We start from the raw sequence: 20,654 nt of genomic DNA, 5'->3' as shown, positions 1-20,654 counted from the left end.
CTGGAAACATATAGACATTTCAAGATGCAAAATCATTCCTTGAAACTACTCCAAATATTTTGAGATTAGTGAATTTGTTAATTTCAGGGTGTGCAGGAGGCAGCTTTATCTTAATGGAGGTGAATGCTCAGATTGGAACCTGCCAGATGTACAAAATTTTTGGCTTCAGCTACAACCCCATGGAGTTGTAGCTGTCAAAAAATCTCTATTTCTACATTATATACATAAAAATAAAACTGGCCAATTTACCAAAATACATAATTAAATGTTACATAAATGTTTAGAAATTTACATTTAATTGATATTTATTTGAAGTCAGATTATAGTTTTGTATTCATTGCTTTATTTTCAACTCCTTCCAATCTCTTTGAGTTCTCTTTTCTGTTTTCTGTTTTCTTTATGTACAGGTGATAAATGACTGTGTAGGGTATTGCAAAACCAAAGCCAATAAATCCAAATATCTTGAGCATCATTCTTGTACCCACCATAGTGTTGAGCTGGGCAGACAGGAAACTTCCTAAGCCTTTTCCTAACAATAAAAATATACATATTAGTATATAAGTAACAATTTTTACTTTAACCTTTAATATTGGTAGAACACCTTAAAGTGTTATCTATTTAATTTGTTTATATTAAATTTATAAACTTTGGTCAAATTTCCAAGTTGTTTAATTCTGAGAACTTGGAGTTGTACACCTGAAATACTTAGACTTCTTATCTCATATCTTGGGCCCTCACATAACCCCCAGGAAAGATTTTACCAAAAGGAATTTAAGGATGTTACCAACAAACAAAAAAATCATTTAAATCCTTAGAAGATTTGAGTAACCTGGTTATCCTAAAAAAATGTATAAGGTTTCCATAAGAATTACGGTGCTAGATACCTATGATGAACATGCATGATGCAGCTAGTCCCAGACCCATTCCAGTCAGGTTTTTTGGAGCTATCATCTGTACATATCCAACCACACCAACCCACTTAAAGAAATATGTCAATTTATCAAAATCATATACAGGGCTGCCCTGAAACGCGTTTGGTTTTTTCTATTTGAATTCAACCATATTTTGATCTGTAATTCAAAAATCTTTAAACTTTAAAAGTTGCCTTTTTTCTACTTGTTCATGCTTAACATGTGCCAAAAAAGAGTATAAAAGAAAAAAAAGGCTCAAATAGTTAAACCTGCAAGGGACAGCTTTAGCATTAGAATTAATATAATATTTTAGAAACCTGAAAAGAAGGACATTCCAAAATAGAAAAAATGATGATTGCAAGAGGGGTTTCTGATCCCATAACATTAGATTCATCATCTTTATACACCCTGAACACAAGAGTATTATTCTTAACTGAAGGGTATGTTTTGTGTTTCAATTGACCCTTCATTTAAAAAAGGGATTGCCCAATACACAATGGTATATTTTAAACCTTTAACTGATCCATATTATTGAAAATTAGAGATATATGGGTGCATGTGGCTTTTTTCATTTTGTTCATTTATCCTCAGTAAACCTTTAACTAATCAACATTATGGAAGATCTTTTTGTTAGAGATGGGCGCATTTGGCTTTTTTTCATTATGTTCATTCATTCTTCATGAACCACCCATTTTGTTAGTATTTTTTTTCAATCATTCAAACAATTGATTTTGTTTGTTTTTAACTCTCTAAGTTACTACACTGGAATATCAGACAAAATTGAAGAAGCAGAGATTATCAGAATTCTGAACCAATGTGGTTTTCAGGGTCCTGGGATCCCCCTCCTCCCCCCCAAGGACGAGGGTCCATGGGACCCATGAATCCCAAAATTGGGAAAAATTGAAATACAGTAATACTATAAAAATTATTTTGTACAATTTTGTGATTATCTTTTATGAAAGACTTTTCAAAATAAAAAAAAATTATTTTTTAAATATATCCTTTATTTTCCATCAATTTTGTTTCTCTTCTCACTGAATGATCATTCAGTATAATTGTTTGTTTAGTAAAATTGTTTCTTTAGTAAAATCATTCATTCAATAAAATAGTTCTTTCAGTAAAAAAACTATTGTTTTTTCAAAAGTTTGTTAGCAGTGATTCATAAATCATCAAGGTCATTCAAACCATTTTTGATTTTAAATCATTTGTTTTTAGTCTTTTCATTTACTTTTTAAAAACTATTGTTTTTTTTTCTTCACTATTTGCGTTGAATTATCTTTAAATTTTTTGAATTATTACAATTTCCTCCTATTTGCAAATTGAAATAAAAGTTTTAATAGTATTATAGTGAATTGAGCATGACACTTTACATCAAAAGTCCATATAATGATTTATAAATCATTATTATTATCATTATTATTACCATATTTTTTACCTATTAAACCCTAGTTCCATAATTCGAATGGATTGGAAGAATAATGCCAGTATCACAATATTCATGCTTCCTACCTTAAATAGCATAAATAGTATAATGTATCAAAACAAAATCAGTAATTACATTATATTATTTTCTCAAACAATTACATGTTTATGTAGAATTCCACCCAAAAGAACAAACACTGTGTTTGAAACGGCTTCAATTGAAACAACAACTCCTAAAGAAAATGACAAATTTTGTTACATGAAGATCAATTTTAATTCCCAATACTATTTATATAGATTGAGCTAATAAAAAACAAGGTATCATTTTTTTGTACTTTTCTCCTTTAGCAAGTGTTGTGAATCTCAGAATCAAACATTAATCTCTGTCCAATGCAGGCTTATGGATAAATTTTCTATGTCCCATCATTGTCATACCCCTCAGCATGTAATGGGAAACAGCAAGAATAGTTTTCAAACTTATTTAAAATATTCGGACTTACAAATGGAATCATAAAATTAGTGAAGGTTCATTATTTCAGAACTGTTTTCTGTAAAAGCTAAAAAAACAATAGGTTTAAATCAGTCATTTTTGGTTATTTTTTTTTAATAAATATATCTCATCTCATGGTTAATATTTTTCATAGTAAAAAAAAAGCAAATGGTTAGAAAAATAATTTTGAAGTTTTAACCTCTAAGAATTTGTTAGACGTGCTCAAAATCTCTGAAGTATGCTGAGACTGGATATCAAGATCAAGTGTTCAAAATTAAAAAACTCCCCACTAAAGTTCCAATTTCTGTATAACTTGCTCTAACTAAAACTTGGCCTGAAATTTTACTTCAAATGTCCTCGAGTTCTTAGTCATTGAGAATAATTATAATAAAATTCTTCTTACCAAACCAAGCATCTGACACATTGAGATCCTGAACAACATATACAGAAAAAAATCCTCCCAAAGCTCCATGAATTATTCCAATCATGATTATTAAAGAGTAAAGTCCTACAGCTCCAGGAGTGAGTAACCTAAAAGTTCAGTTAATAATTTACAGGGATTGATCTTTTCCAAAAACACAGGGCATGTAAGATAAATCATAGTTTATTTTTAGATAGGTTGGTCCTATTTCAAATCAGCAATGACACAATGTTTTATCCTAAAGTGAAACCCCACTGAATCTACTGGAAATATGTATAATTTTGATCAATTCATCATTGAGGTAATACTAATCCCTCCTTCATTTTTTTTGTTTTGCTTTGCTACAATTAGCTGAAATCTTAGAGTTTCGTTTTAAATAGATTGATTATTTTTATTACTTTAAAATTTTACCATGTGATGTCTTCCTTCCAAGTTCCTTTCTTGTTCTTCATCTCATTCTTTTCCATTTCCTCCACCATTGTTTCTTCGGGTCTCTTCCCCTCCTTCTCATTCTCTTCCTTCCCTTTCTTTCCTTGAGTCCTCTTCTCCTTCCTTCTATGGTCTCCAGTTAGCAGGAATGCACTGACTATTATGGTGGCTACCATGATTCCAGAAAAACACAAATATGGAAACTTGTAATCCGTTATATCTAGTTCAATTTTTCTGACACAATCAAACATGGGTTCACCAATTTCAACAGTGTCCATCAAAAACCCTGTAATATAAAGAGTAAATCACATTCACAGAAAGGCACAATTCTGCAAAGGTCATTTGCCAAAATGTACATTTTCCTGAAGGTAGATTTCTTGGAAGCTACATATACCCTAAGGTATCTTTGCCCAATTTAACTGTCTTTGCCTGATACTATACTTGCGAAAAAAATACACTTTTTCAATGATTCATTTACTCGAAAAAGCATTTTCTCAACATTTTATATCCTTTATCCTCAGAAGTACATTTTATTAAAGGTGAACATTGGCCTTCAGGCATATTCGCCCTAAGCTACAAATCCTTGAAGTTAAAGAACACCTAAGCTACAAAATTTGAGAACTTATGGCTGCAAGGCCATAGTAATTGACTCTTTAGTCTTTAACTGTACAGGCCTGGTAAAGGGCCTGGATCAAAAGTTCTCTTACCCCACCTGCCAGACTTTGTACACTATTACTGTTATATAAATTGCAACTATACTTTTTTGCAAATATGTATATTATATAATTGTCATATTGGGCATTTTTTTACCTCAATGATGGCGATTTGTGACTGAATTCTGTGACTGTATGAACATTTAGAATCTACCAATCTTTTTATTTGCTTAAATGCTTTTCAAAATTGCTTACCAACGACAAGTGGAGATAATGCTGCTGAGATACTACCAAAGAAACTGATAACTGCCCAATCTACATGAATTTCAGACGCTACCCCAGCCGCAATAACATCTACAAAATTCCAGGCTGGGCTGAGGGAGTAGGATAATAGTATCCTTAGCAGGATATACAAAATCCATGTCACTGATTTATTTCCAGATTTGTGAATGTTTGTCTCATCTTTTATAAAAACATCACAATAGATCAGATCATCTTGAGAATTCACTTGATAAACACACAAGTCATCATCAACAACATCGCAGGACTCTCTTGTAACATTTTCAAATGTATCAATAGTAATATCAAAGTTTGTCTCAAATGTTCTGTTTTCACACTGTGCAAGAAGTTCCAATAAACATAGTCATCAAGAAAATTTATTTTATTAATTAATTATCAATTTATTTTTATGTTGAAAGAACCTCATTTAAAGAATAAACCTAGGTTGACCTAATCCAGTAAATGATTAAAGTTATGGTAGTTTTGAGCAAATAACTCCTGAAGCTAATAATTATGGTTGGTATAGCGCCACATTTGACTCAACTTGAATTTCTCATGGAAAACAACTGAGCATATTATGGGATTTAAAATACAATTGTTTTAACTAAATTATCATTATTTTCCAGCTGGTCATTGACTTTTGGGACCAGATTACTGAAACCCCTAAGAAGTTAAACTACTTAGTTTTATTTTGCCACTTCTGTTCCGCTTAACCTGACGTACAAGACAAGTAGTTGAAATTATTCTTTGTTGTTTAAGTACTTTTGGCTTTAAAAAATCTGGTCCCTGGTAATTTAATTTCCAAATCTTGGACCTCCCTGGATCTGTTCTACTGTAAAGTTAAGGTAGGATCTGCAGGGTTCAGATTCAGATAAATACTCTGAAAACACAATCAGTGTATCAGGGGTTGGAGTAGGGCTGGAAATACCAATCTATAAAGTAAATCAATTTTAACAAAAAATCAGCTATCAAATCCGTCAGAAGATGTGACCATGAACAACAGATATATTCATAACCATATTTAAATCAATTTCATGAAAACAAATGGTCACAGTTCAGCTTAAAAAATAATAAACAGAATATTGCTAAGATTTTACAATGCATTAAATGAAAATACCCATCATGACACCAGTGTGACAGCTAGAGTTAAGCATAAGTTTGATCTGTTTTTTTAAATATTGGCTTTTGGCTTAAAAAAGCTCCATTAAAATTAGAGAAGCACCAACTATTTTGAAAATGTAGGGGGTAAAACATTACTTTGATTACACACTGCAAAGTTTTGACTATGACAGAAGATATACATTAAGGCCTGAATTATTTTTCAAATTATTCATTAGCCAGAGCCAACATTTTGCATCTATATATATATCAAGTTGTAACTCAGGAAGCCCTGGACCGATTTGCCTCAAATTATGATTGGGAAACTCGGAAGAACCCTGGAAATATTCTTGGCCTGGTTTTAAGAGTCTAAATTATTTGGATTGACTTTATTAGCAAAAATTTTGCTTCCCAGTAAAATCCACCAAGTGTAGGTAAACAGCAGAAGTAACTATGAGTAACCTGAGCAATTTAAATAAGAATCCCAACATTAGTAATGGGCTGGTGCATTTGGACCTGTGTACCAAATTGTGCAGGATCAACATCAGTACAAGCATTCACCAGTACTGACTTATGCATTTACCGGTTCCGATTGGTCTAATGTAATTTTTTTATTTGGATCTAGTAAATCTTCTTTAGCTTGATCTGGCCCAATACAAGCACTAAGCAGACTGTATCTAGTAAATCTTCTTTAGCTTGATCTGGCCCAATACAAGCACTAAGCAGACTGTATCTAGTAAATCTTCTTTAGCTTGATCTGGCCCAATACAAGCACTAAGCAGACTGTATCTAGTAAATCTTCTTTAGCTTGATCTGGCCCAATACAAGCACTAAGCAGACTGTATCTAGTTCACTACAATTTAGTGCTGCTTGCAATGTGTAGGTTCGAATACACAGGCTTCTAAATAGTTATACCTTAAATCTTGCTGTTTCATGATATTTAGGAATATATACAGTTGAGACTCCTACTCCAGCACAAGCAGCTAGTAGCACCATAAACACCAGCTTGTAACCAACCTTATCCCCTAGATACCCTATAACAACACAAATATATAAGGTGAGAACCTTAAACACCAGCTTGTAACCAACCTTATCCCCTAGATACCCTATAACAAAACAAATATATAAGGTGAGAACCTTAAACACCAGCTTGTAACCAACCTTATCCCCTAGATACCCTATAACAACACAAATATATAAGGTGAGAACCTTAAACACCAGCTTGTAACCATCCTTATCCCCTAGATACCCTATAACAACACAAATATATAAGGTGAGAACCATAAACACCAGCTTGTAACCAACCTTATCCCCTAGATACCCTATAACAACACAAATATATAAGGTGAGAACCTTAAACACCAGCTTGTAACCAACCTTATCCCCTAGATACCCTATAGCAACACAAATATATAAGGTGAGAACCATAAAACTGTGGAATAGGAAGATGTACGTCTGTTGTTCTACCCGAATGAACATGAATCAAAGAAAGTTGATTTTCAAGCTGCTGGTAAAATTTTCTTTATAACAATATCAAATACACACAAGATTGCTCAGTTGTTGTCTTCCAATTTCACATATTTATGGACTATTGCGAAGGCCCCCAAAAAAATTGTTTTTAAAACTCGAGAAATCCCATCATGTTGATCGTATTATCAAACTTTTTTTTTGGAAATTTGGAACATTAAGTCTAAATTAAATCATTAAATCTAAAAACTATTTCTGTGTACTACAGTTGGACCCATAAGAATAGAATAGGAAGACGACTGTAAGACTAAAGTTTTGATTTTAAGCAAATTGAAATAAACATTAAACACAGCAATTGCGCTATCTGCAATAAAAGCATAATCTATTTCACTCCGTAATAAATAAATTTTCATGCTACTGAATTAACGTTTTATTTTAACCCAACATCAAATATACAAGGGATAGCTTAAATGTCGTCTTCTAATTCCACAATTATATGTATACCCCAGTATATATATTGTTACCTATAAGAGGGTTTGCTGGGAAGCTAAGTAAGGGAATGATCCCTGTTATAATCATGATCTCTGATATATTTAAACCCAAGCTTAATCCTTGTAGGACTACATAAGGCCAGACAAAATTACTTCCTAAACAAATTAGAACTTCTTCAATTTAAAGGGAGTGACTGGCTATGTAAGGTAGTTGAACTGAGTATGCAGTATTGTGGAAAACTTCTTTAGGATTCATTTGAGACATATTAAACTTTTTAAAAGTCTGTAAATCCTGAGTTTGAGCGCAAATTCAATGTTCAAAACTCCTGATTTTGGGGTGGATACGCTTTCAGAATTAATTTTTTTATTAATTAACGACGACATAAAATGTAAAAATATTCTACAATAAACTACAGACGTCATGTTTAGGAACATTTTGAGAAAATAAAAATTAATCTTATCATCGAAAATAAGTAATCATGTTCAATTATTAGCTTTTTTTATCTCATTGCTCTAGTTTCTCGTTATTCACAAAGATGTTCGCAGATTTTCTATAACTATTTTTGAAAAGACGACATTTAAAGAATTTGAAGAAATCTGCGCGAATAAATTCAAAGAAAATTAGAAATTCAATATAATAATGAAAACGAAATAATCGATTTTAGCATTGATTTATTGACAAATATCTTTTGTGAAATAAGTTCCTAGCTATCTAATTAGATTACTGTATAATTTTTACTTTATTTTTCGTTGTCGTTATTTAATAATTTAAAAAAAAACTAATTCTGAAAGCGTATCCACCCCCAAATCAGGAGTTTTGAACGTCGAATTTGCACTCAAACTCAGAAATTACAGATCTTTAAAAAGTAAAATATGTCTCAAATGAATCCTAAAGAAGTTTTCCACAACACTGCATCCTCAGTTCAATTATCTTACATAGCCGGTCACTCCCTTTAAAGCGATGTGTGTTTCTTCAGAAATATCAAAGAGCAAATTTAAAGCAATTTTTAACAGTTATGTAAATTATGAATTATCCTTTAGACCAAGCGAAATTTGAACGATCGCTAGGCATATTCCCTCGGGTTTAACTTAACAATGTACCTACAAATTGTTTTTTTGTAGCTTCTATATATAAACTTTTCTTGTCTGTTTGTTTGTTCCTTTTTATCCAAGAAACGTCGCAAAACTGGGTCCATGACCTTTTATTTTACGCTAACTCATGCACTTTTTCTTCCTGTATGCCCTAGATCCAAGGAGTAGGAAATAGAAGGGAGATATACCTGATGCGGTTAGCCCTACCATATGATTATACACGCTTTGCAGACGGTACTACACTTGTATATGAAATATTCAGAATAGGTTATTGTATACTCAGTAATTGTACATCAGACAAATATTTCTTATACAAATGGAGTACCCGTCTGCAAAGCATGCATATTCATATGGTAGGGCGGTCCGCGTCAGATGTATTTCCCTTCTATTTCATACTCCTTGCCTAGACCTATATTAGAGCACTTGGTTTTAAAAAAGGATAGTAAGCAGTGATTGGCTGTATTTGGGAAAAAACAGCAATAGATTTTTGCGCCAAATTAAATTTGTTTAGTTCTAAGTGAATACATACCTAGGTTCAAAAACAAATACAAAGTGACCACAGGATAGGCGGCTAAAATCTTTTCGGATATTTTCATTTTAAATTATTTCTAATTTCATTTTTATTTTTTCCATATATACATTTTTTACATTAGAAACATTTCCAAGAATGCTGGAAGATAAGAATAAAATTGTTTCACTTGTGTCCCAGATATTCAAAACTGGACAAATTCATTCAAAAGTATTCACTTTGTGGTTTAATAAGAAAACTCCCGTTTTATACTTTTATCTTTAAGTTTTCCGGAATTAACATCTTAAAGGGAATGTACTAGATTTAAATTTTTCAATTTCTGTAAATTTAAACCTTAAAGGGACTATCAACATAATTTCAAGTAATCATCATTTACCCTGATCCAACCATTTGCGTTAATTGGACCATCATATCTTTAAATTACGGAGTTTTCTTTTTCATTTATCACGGGCTCATTCGCCGACAAAAATGAAAAAAAACATGTTTTTTGTCATCTAAGTCACAGCTTTCTGGGACCAAGGTTATAATGCAAGGAAAGTTAATTGCGGTTGCGTATACTCTGCGTGCATATTGAAACTAGTTGTATTTTGTAATTTGTAAACAAGTATGCATCAGTGTTCGTTTAGTATCCGAGGAGGTAAAAAGCATTAAATTTTGATAATTTTGATAATTCACATAATAGTTTCCTATGACCAGAATATTTCATTAATTTTTTAGAAAGATGGATTCCATGTCAGGCTTCGACATCCATCTTGTGTATACATATTACCGCCAGTAGACAGTTCACTGCAGTACAAAAGATGCTTACACCAGTGAAATAACTTTCCTTGCATTATAACCTTGGCTGAGACAAGGAATTAAATTCTAAACCCTTGTCTCTCAGAATCGTTTTTAATCTGAATATAAAATTAATTTTTGGATACACCCTTTTACAGAAAGTTAAATATATCCAATTTTAAAACAAAAATAAGATCAAACATTGCAGAAAACAAATTTGAAGGAACCATTGTGAATCGGTCACATGTAACTCTTTAAAATGTCTCCTAAAACAGAAAAATTTTCAGTTTTCAGAATAATTTTTTTTTCAAAAAGATAATTTACTGCAAAAGCATTACTTTGATAAAATGTTACAATATGTTGACAAAAAAACAAATCAAAAGAACAATGCAATATGTTATCATATTTATCATAAGAAATTGATTTCTAGTAATCTAATCCATGAAAGGATAAACATCTGTTTATCTAGGATTACATAAAACTAATAAGAATTCATCTTGAAGGTACTCTGTCAAGAAAATATGGAATGTTTATATTCATATAATATATGCTAATACATAATATCTATCTATCTATCTATCTACCTATCTATATCTATCTATCTATCTATCTATCTATCTATCTATCTATCTATCTATCTATCTATCTATCTATCTATCTATCTATCTATCTATCTATCTATCTATCTATCTATCTATCTATCTATCTATCTATCTATCTATCTATCTATCTATCTATCTATCTATCTATCTATCTATCTATCTATCTATCTATCTATCTATCTATCTATCTATCTATCTATCTATCTATCTATCTATCTATCTATCTATCTATCTATCTATCTATCTATCTATCTATCTATCTATCTATCTATCTATCTATCTATCTATCTATCTATCTATCTATCTATCTATCTATCTANGGGGAATGGAAACGATGACCAGTTACTCCCTTGGGAGTGTACAAATCAGTATTTACACCTGAAGCTTTAGCAAGGGAAAACTAACAGTGTGGGTGGAGAAATATATTTAGTTAAAACTCGAGAGATATTGGAAACCTTTTTGATTTAACCATCACGATTGCATTTCATTACATTACATTGCATTGCATTGTATTGATATCCATTAAATTACATTGCATTGCATTGCATTGCATTGATATCCATTGCATTGCATTTCTTTGATATCCATTGCATTGCATTTCATTAATATCCATTGCATTACATTGCATTGATATCAATTGCATTGCATTGCATTTATATCTATTTCATTGAATTGATATCCGTTGCATTGCATTGCATTGCATTTATATCCATTGCATTGCATTGCATTGATATCCATTGCATTACATTGCATTGATATCCATTGCATTGCATTGCATTACATTGATACCTGTATATCTAAATGTCTATAAATATCTGATATCTGTATATCTATCTATCTAAACATCTATAAATATCTGATATCTGTATATTTATCTATCTAAAATTCTATATATCTGATATCTGTATATATATCTATCTATTTTTCTGTATATCTATCTATCTAAATATATATATATATATATCTGATATCTGTATGTCTGTCTATCCATCTATCTGAATATCTATTTCTGTATATCTGATATCTGTATATCTATCTTCATATTTCTATTACTTGCTCCATAAATCATGAGATTGAATCATTTTTCTTTATTTATTTCTACCTTCGATATCATCTTCCAGATCTCAATAAATATATTGTTTTTAACCTTTCTTTTCTGCTGCACACTTTTTACACAACTGTTTTGTTTTTGTCCATCTTTGCTTTAAGATGACATATTTATGTTGGTCTTTTATATGGTCAATGATTTTCTGAAAAGTGAACGGACCGTTTCGTAAACGACATAGAAGAAAACGTTTTCCCTAGGGAAAAAAACGAAAAACGTTTTCCTCAGACGAAGGTTCGTTAGCTTAAAAAGGTTTTAAAAACTATAACATCCCTAATTACATAATTGATTTGGTCAATTTGCTTTGGTGAAAAGTTCATCTCAGAAAGAGTTACCACCGAATTACGACTTATTACATTACTGAACTGGAAACCTAAACTGGAAACCTAGACTGGAAACCTGAACTGGACACCGAAACTGGAAACTTAAACTTGAAACCAAAACTGGAAACCAAAACTGGAAACCTAAACTGGAAACCTAAACTGAGCCGGCGATTTAAAAAATTCAATAAAATACGACTCGGGTCTAAGCTGTCGTTGAGCCTTATTTACGGCTCGGGCTTTCGGATTTAAGTTGCATCTAATTTTTAACAGAGTTTAGTTCATTAAACCGGTTTAATGTTGTAGTTGGCGGATTTTCATAGTTGGAATTGGCGCATTCCAGGTTTTGATGAGAATAAGACCCAACATTGAGCCTTATTCTTCACTAAAACCAACCAAGGTCGGTTTTATTTTCATTGGGCTTAACTCCTTAAGTCGAGCCTAAGATCTNGGGGGGGGGTTACATCTAAACCTTTAGACATTATACCTACTAGCACTGAAGTGTATAGCACTGTATTTCTGATTCGGGTAACTAATAATGAACGCACTTTTCTTTCCTTATATAGGAATTATAAATGTTTTAAAGCAGTGTACATGCGCCAGAACTGAAATATCATTAAACGAGTCAGCTAAGCTGTATTTTTTAAATTAGGAATACTTACAAGGCATTTGACTTTTGGTACGGGGGAAAAATGAAAGTCACAGTGAAGCAAAATTCTGATGCTCTAGCACTAAACTTTATCAGGATTTCCCAATTACTCCTTGACAACTGTAACAAGCCCGCTAAATCTAAAACATCCATGCATCACACGACTGCAAAAGTTTTGTAAGTTGGTTAGGTAAAATAAAACAAAAATGAGGCAGTGGACCTCAAGTGAGTGGTATTTCAACAAAAAAACAGATAGACAGACAGACAGACCGACTAATAGATAATTAGATAGATAGATAGAAAAATAGATAGAGTGATATATTGATAGAGTGATATATTGATATACAGATATATAGATAGACAGAAAGATATATATTTAGATAGATAGATAGTTAGATAGATAGAAAGATAGATATATAGATAGATAGATAGATAGATAGATAGATAGATAGATAGATAGATAGATAGATAGATAGATAGATAGATAGAAAGATAGATAGATGGATAGATAGATAGTTGGATTCGAATTGAACTCTAAGATAAATGAAGTTAGAAGTTTATTTGTGTAAAAGAATTCAATAAAGGTTTTCTGAAACCTAGGAGTATATTATAAACCTAGGAGTATATTATAAACCTGGGAAAATAATACATTTTCCAAACAATTTCTGGGATATTTAAAGTTTTTTCCCTTATCAATAGCTGGATAATCTTTTTGTGCAGGGCGACCCACTAAACATGAAAATCAAAGTGGATTTTCTAATAGTTATTAACATCGGACACCCTGTGTGTTTCAAGTTCAGAAAGCCCATGCTTTACCAATGTCAGATTCTCAAATTTGTCTAAAAGTATATTTTCCTAACTTTAAATTTTCTTTTTAAATATTTAAATACTCCTAGACTTTTCTACACATTTTTACAATTTATAATTTACAATTTACATACTCAATTCTAATAGCTAGTACTGGAACTTATTGAAGAGAGAGGGGGAAAGAAAAGGGAGGTGGGGGGACGGGTGGTGAGAGGAAAGAGAGGGGGATATAAGAATTGTATACTTTATGTTTACTAAACAACTATTTATAAGCAAAATGTTAAAACTTTACAAAAGTTCTGTTTACTGCAGATTCAAGTTTTTATTGGCCGGACATTCAGAACACTTCGTGCCCGACCATTGTTTTCTTAAAAACGCATTTTTCGGACTGATCCGAGATGTTTTTTGACAAATCCTATTATTCCAATAATTAAAGGTGATTAGGTCATAGCTCGTTCTTTTCTATTATCTATTTCATACATGACTAGAAAAAGGTTTTAAGAACTTCGTTGTGAATCGGATATGGCAACCTATCAGTGCCGGGTTACTTGAAATTATGTTTCCAATTCCTTTAAGTGAGGCAAGATTTATCAACTAAATGTCGTCATTAAGTTTTTTTTGCATGTAAATTTTGGAGGAATTAAAAAGCTAAAGAAACGCACGTCAAATTCTTCTTGGTAGGATTCTAAACAGTATCTCAGTAGGAGAACATAAAAACATAATCGGCATTGATATATTACATATATATTACAGATATATTATACAGATATATTACAGATATATTATACAGATATATTATACAGATATATTATACAAATATATTATACAGATATATTACAGATATATTACAGATATATTACAGATATATAACAGATATGTTACGGGTATATTACAGATATATTATAGATATATTACAGATATATTACGGGTATATTACAGATATATTACAGACATATTACAGATATATTACAGATATAATATTACAGATATATTACAGACATATTACAGATATATTACAGATGTATTACAGATATATTACAGATCTATTACAGATATATCACAGATATATTACAGATATATTACAGATTTATTAAATATATATTACTGATATATTACAGATATATTACAGATATATTACGGGTACATTACAGATATATTACAGACATATTACAGATATATTACAGATATATTATAGATATATTACAGATGTATTACAGATATATCACAGATATATTACAGATATATTACAGACATATTACAGATATATTACAGATATATTACAGATATATCACAGATATATTACGGGTATATTACTGACATATTACAGACATATTACAGATATATTACAGATATAATACAGATATATTACAGATATATTACAGATATATTACAGATTTATTACAGATATATTCCAAATATATTACATATATATTACGTGTATATTACTGACATATTACAGATATATTACAGATATATTACAGCTATATTACAGCTATATTACAGCTATATTACAGGTATATTATAGACATATTACATATATATTACGGGTATATTACTGACATATTACAGATATATTGCAGATATATTACGGGTATATTACAGATATAAAACAGATATATTACAGATATATTAGAAATATATTACAGATATATTAAAGATATATTACAGATATATTACAGATATATTACAGATATATTAATTGATTTTTCATGTTGTTATAAAGGAAACGAGTTTTTGACACAAACTCTAAATTGGTTCCCCCTATATCTTAGCAACCCGATGTCGTAGATCTTTGATATTTCAATCTATGAATTCTGTTAGATCAAATAGTCTAAGTTTGAAATATCATCGCTTTAAATCATCTAGTAGCAAAGATATAGGGATTAGAAAATTTGAATTTGTGGCAAAACTCAATTCCTTAGCCCGATCTACAACTGTAGCCTTCAAACCTTTGACTAAACTACAATGATCGAGATAGTCTTGTTTTCCATTATAAAAATAGGAAAATTCGACACTTCAATATCGTTTTTTTTTCTGAAAATTGAATTGTACAGCTTTATGCAGAAGAGACCAGGAAGAACATAACTTGTATATTATTTAGGATAGAAAACAACGATATCTTACTCATTATTACTCAAATAAAGGTTCAAATGGTGCACATACCTCTTTAAAGATAGTGTCATTTTGGATCATCTTTGAAATCTGTGCCTTTAAAAAGGAAATCAGCTGCACATTATAGAAGGTTTATGGTTTACATGGTTCAAAGTGGATTAGATGATGAATGGAATAAAATAGAATAAATGATTGATATGTGTGATTTTTCTAATCCCTCGGCTGTGTGATTTTTCTAATCCCTCGGCTGTGTGATTTTCTAATCCCTCAGCTGCTGCTGCGAAAATATTTCTATGAAAATCACGCAACCTCTTCAAATTTTGTTTCAAAACAGAAACTCAAAAATTTTAAAACAGCTTTAAATCGTTGATTTTTCAATCGAATGATCTTAAAATGATCTCTTAGATTAAGATCTATAATATAGTGTTGTGCTTAAACCAAAATTTCAACAAAATCTTTTTTTTGCCGCAAAAATTCTGTCTTGAGGCGTTAAATTTTTCTCAAATTTTATATTATGAAACAGACACACCGAACATAAGTTACGTTTTCTAGAGATTTCTACGTACGCCAATCTTTTAAATGGTTTACATTGTATAATGAACTATTTTAATGGTTACTGAAAATCAAGTTGAGAAAGAAAGAAACCCTATGGGGGAAAGATTACAAACAACAAAGAACATACATTTTAAGAAAATAATGTAAAAGGAGTTATTGTGAGGGGGTAGGGGAGGGCCATACTCACTCACTCACTCACTCACTCACTCACTCACTCACTCACTCACTCACTCACTCACTCACTCACACACTCACACTCTCGCTCACTCGATCACTCACTAGCTGAATAACTCACTCACTCACACTCTCACTCACCCTATCACTCACTCACTTATAATTGAGTGTCTCATAAAGTTACGCAATAGTTCCTTAAAATCTTCTCAAATAATTAATCATCCTTCCTTGATTGGCGTACTTTGCAGATTTTCTAATCCTAGCTTATTAAAAGCTAAAGCTAGGGCACGATGCGTTAAACGTTATAATTCCCATCAAAAAAAAATGGGTTGCTGTGTGGTAGCCATGCAGTATGTGGGACGTTTTAATTTAATCATACGAAACTTTTTAAGTTTGTCAAACGCAAGGTTCAAAACATATCAGACAGCCTGTGTTAAGTTGGTCGTTGGTCGTACATCACGGTTTTAGGTTGATCAACGGCCAGTGTAGCACAATTTAAATAAAACTTCTACTTTCTGACTTGCTAAAGTGTACTTTCCAATGGTCTTACATACAGTAGCACAAGGAGCATACAAATTCGGACCGTGCATCCCAACTTAGGACCCATATTACAGATATATTACAGATATATTACAGATATATTACAGATATATTACAGATATATTACAGATATATTACAGATATATTACAGATATATTAATTGATTTTTCATGTTGTTATAAAGGAAACGAGTTTTTGACACAAACTCTAAATTGGTTCCCCCTATATCTTAGCAACCCGATGTCGTAGATCTTTGATATTTCAATCTATGAATTCTGTTAGATCAAATAGTCTAAGTTTGAAATATCATCGCTTTAAATCATCTAGTAGCAAAGATATAGGGATTAGAAAATTTGAATTTGTGGCAAAACTCAATTCCTTAGCCCGATCTACAACTGTAGCCTTCAAACCTTTGACTAAACTACAATGATCGAGATAGTCTTGTTTTCCATTATAAAAATAGGAAAATTCGACACTTCAATATCGTTTTTTTTTCTGAAAATTGAATTGTACAGCTTTATGCAGAAGAGACCAGGAAGAACATAACTTGTATATTATTTAGGATAGAAAACAACGATATCTTACTCATTATTACTCAAATAAAGGTTCAAATGGTGCACATACCTCTTTAAAGATAGTGTCATTTTGGATCATCTTTGAAATCTGTGCCTTTAAAAAGGAAATCAGCTGCACATTATAGAAGGTTTATGGTTTACATGGTTCAAAGTGGATTAGATGATGAATGGAATAAAATAGAATAAATGATTGATATGTGTGATTTTTCTAATCCCTCGGCTGTGTGATTTTTCTAATCCCTCGGCTGTGTGATTTTCTAATCCCTCAGCTGCTGCTGCGAAAATATTTCTATGAAAATCACGCAACCTCTTCAAATTTTGTTTCAAAACAGAAACTCAAAAATTTTAAAACAGCTTTAAATCGTTGATTTTTCAATCGAATGATCTTAAAATGATCTCTTAGATTAAGATCTATAATATAGTGTTGTGCTTAAACCAAAATTTCAACAAAATCTTTTTTTTGCCGCAAAAATTCTGTCTTGAGGCGTTAAATTTTTCTCAAATTTTATATTATGAAACAGACACACCGAACATAAGTTACGTTTTCTAGAGATTTCTACGTACGCCAATNTCATATTCATCTTCATATTCATCTTCATATTCATCTTCATATTCATCTTCATATTCATCTTCATATTCATCTTCATATTCATCCTCATATTCATCCTCATATTCATCTTCATATTCATCCTCATATTCATCTTCATCTTCATCGTCATATTTAGCGAGTTCCAGGTCGTCATATAAGTCTCCTCTTTTGTGACTAACCCTGTGGCCCTAGACTAACTAGCGCAAGATGCGTGCAGTTTCTTTAATTTAAACTGAAATCGGTTTTTGTTTAATCAATCTTTAAACAAAAAGTCTTTTTTTCCTTTTTCGCTTTTTATCGCTGCAAATCTTAATTCTACCTGTTGCGTCTATAATGAGGAAATTGTTAAAAACGACTCACACTGAAGAATGTATAGCGTCCATACAAATTCAGAAAGTTGCAATATTCAACTCGGATCGTAAAAATCAATTTAATTTCAAACACATCATTCAGATATTACAACCTATAGTCATCGATTATTTTTCGACGCATTCGTATATAGTTAATATTTCAAAATATTTTTGTATACGTTTTGTATACAATGCAATTAAAACGCCGAAATAGTTGACCACCAGATGTCTCTGCTCTCGATGCTTTGAATGATTACACATCCCAACGGAAAAAAGTCGTTCGAAGTGCATTGTAAATCTATATAAAACAAGTACCAAATAATAGACACTGCAGATAGAAGTAAGATTAGTAGCGATCAAAAGCGATTATTTTTTCGCCGTAAGCCTATACATCCTTTCATTTTTCGCAAACACTCCCTTTAGCAATTTTTATTTTCGATGTTTTACACACTTTTTAGAAAGCTAGCTGAAGCCAAAACTAGAAAAAAACATTAAATTTTCACTAATTTGAGAGTGCTAGTCCAAAGTGCTTAATACAAATGTCCCTAATTGTCTTAATCTTAATAACCCTACGAAATTAGAATTTCTTCGTTTTTTCCTTTAATTATTCATATGATGTTTTTCCTAAAAATGTCCCATTAAATAAATTTTACTTTCTTCAAAAGTTTTAATAATTTTTCCTAATTAAAGTATATCATTTATTCCTAACAATATAAGATGGAACAAATTTTACGTCCTTTAAAATTCCTAAATTCCTATCTGGCTGTCCTAACTAACTAATCAGGTTTAGGAGCAGGGGCAGGGGTTTAGGGGCAGTAATCCATTTAAAAGATTAAATTATGATGGTTGGGGTGTGAAGCCTATTATTAGTAAACTCAAGAAGGGTTATTATCCCACACCTCCAGTAACAGGGAGGATTAAATATAGGGAGTGTTTAGTTCATAGAGGATTAATTGTATAGGGAGTGTTTAGTTCATAGAGGATTAAATATGGGGAGTGTTAAGTCACAGAGGATTAAGTATCGGGAGTGTTTATTTAATGGGGGAATAAAATTAAGTGTTTTGTTCATCGAATGATTAAATATAGGGAGTGTAAGTTAATGGAGGATTGAATATAGTAAGTGTATACTTCATGGGAGATTATATATAGGGTGTCTTTAGTTCATGAAGGATTAAATATAGGGAGTGTCTAGTTCATGGTGGATTAAATACAGGGAGTGTGTAGTTCGTTGAGAATTATTAAAAGGGTTAGTTAAAAGAGAATTAAACATAGGGAGTCTTTAGTTCATGGAGGATTAAATTAGACACAGGGAGTGTTTAGTTCATGGAGGATTAATTACAGGGATTTAATTATCAGTTCATGAAATTTTAAGGAGGATTAAATTTAAGAAAAGTGCACTTGAAAAAAAAGAGGTTTGATTTATCAATTTTATTAAATAGAATAAAAGTATGTTAAATATTCAAGATTGAGATGGAATGGAAAAAACAGGTTTTTTTTAAAATATAAAAAATGTCAAATTAAGAATATATATTTTTCAAATCTGATTTTTTGATTTTATCCTGTCCTATCAATCATACAAAACTCAAGGGACGATGTAAAAAATAAAAAAATAAAATTATTTTAATATTTTTTTTCTTTCTTCAAAATATGAAAATTAATAAAGTTGAACCTGTCCTCAAAATCTTATTTTACCAATGTTTTTGTTATGATATTGTTGAACTTAGTTGAGGATTTGATAAAGATCTTTGGTTTCAATAAACAATAGGAAAACAGACCGATACTTCTTATTATTCGGCTTGAAAGGCGGCCTTATTGTTTTATCGGCCTGTTTGTCAAGTAACTGCCTAATACAGATTCGTGGTAAATTGGGGTTCAAGGAGGTTAGATAGATAGATAGATAGATAGATAGATAGATAGATAGATAGATAGATAGATAGATAGATAGATAGATAGATAGCTAGATAGATAGATAGATAGGTAGGTAGATAGTTAGAAAGCTTAATAGCTAGACAGGTATAAGAACAGAAGTAAAGACTAAAATACTTGATTTTTGTCTGATTACTCATTATAACCTAATAACCTATAATTAGGTGGCATTATGATTTTAGTTTTTTCATAGCCTTCCTTTTTATCTGTCCCCCCGCCCATCTAGGGAAAAGGGGAGGGCACAGGGGGGACATATGTATGGATATATATGTGGTTAGAAATATAGACATA

The 20,654-nt window shown here is 31.2% G+C and overlaps 1 protein-coding gene across 1 annotated transcript; it reads right to left on the bottom strand.

Annotated features, from left to right (window-relative positions):
* Positions 1-264: 264 nt before the first annotated feature.
* LOC111709942 (uncharacterized) lies at positions 265-9,464 on the bottom strand. The gene is made up of 12 exons (XM_023483923.1): positions 9,283-9,464; positions 7,695-7,817; positions 6,619-6,737; positions 5,424-5,537; positions 4,582-4,942; positions 3,656-3,959; positions 3,227-3,354; positions 2,496-2,566; positions 2,347-2,420; positions 1,229-1,319; positions 885-978; positions 265-529 (listed from the first exon to the last, which is right to left on the bottom strand). Exons 1-12 carry the CDS (start codon positions 9,347-9,349, stop codon positions 321-323), a joined length of 1,755 nt encoding a protein of 584 aa, XP_023339691.1. The 5' UTR covers positions 9,350-9,464; the 3' UTR covers positions 265-320.
* Between the last annotated feature and the right edge of the window lie 11,190 nt (positions 9,465-20,654).

The sequence above is a fragment of the Eurytemora carolleeae genome, unplaced genomic scaffold (assembly GCF_000591075.1).
Source record: "Eurytemora carolleeae unplaced genomic scaffold, Eaff_2.0 scaffold675, whole genome shotgun sequence".
Taxonomy (NCBI): domain Eukaryota; kingdom Metazoa; phylum Arthropoda; class Copepoda; order Calanoida; family Temoridae; genus Eurytemora; species Eurytemora carolleeae.
This window is presented reverse-complemented; position numbering and strand designations above follow the sequence as displayed.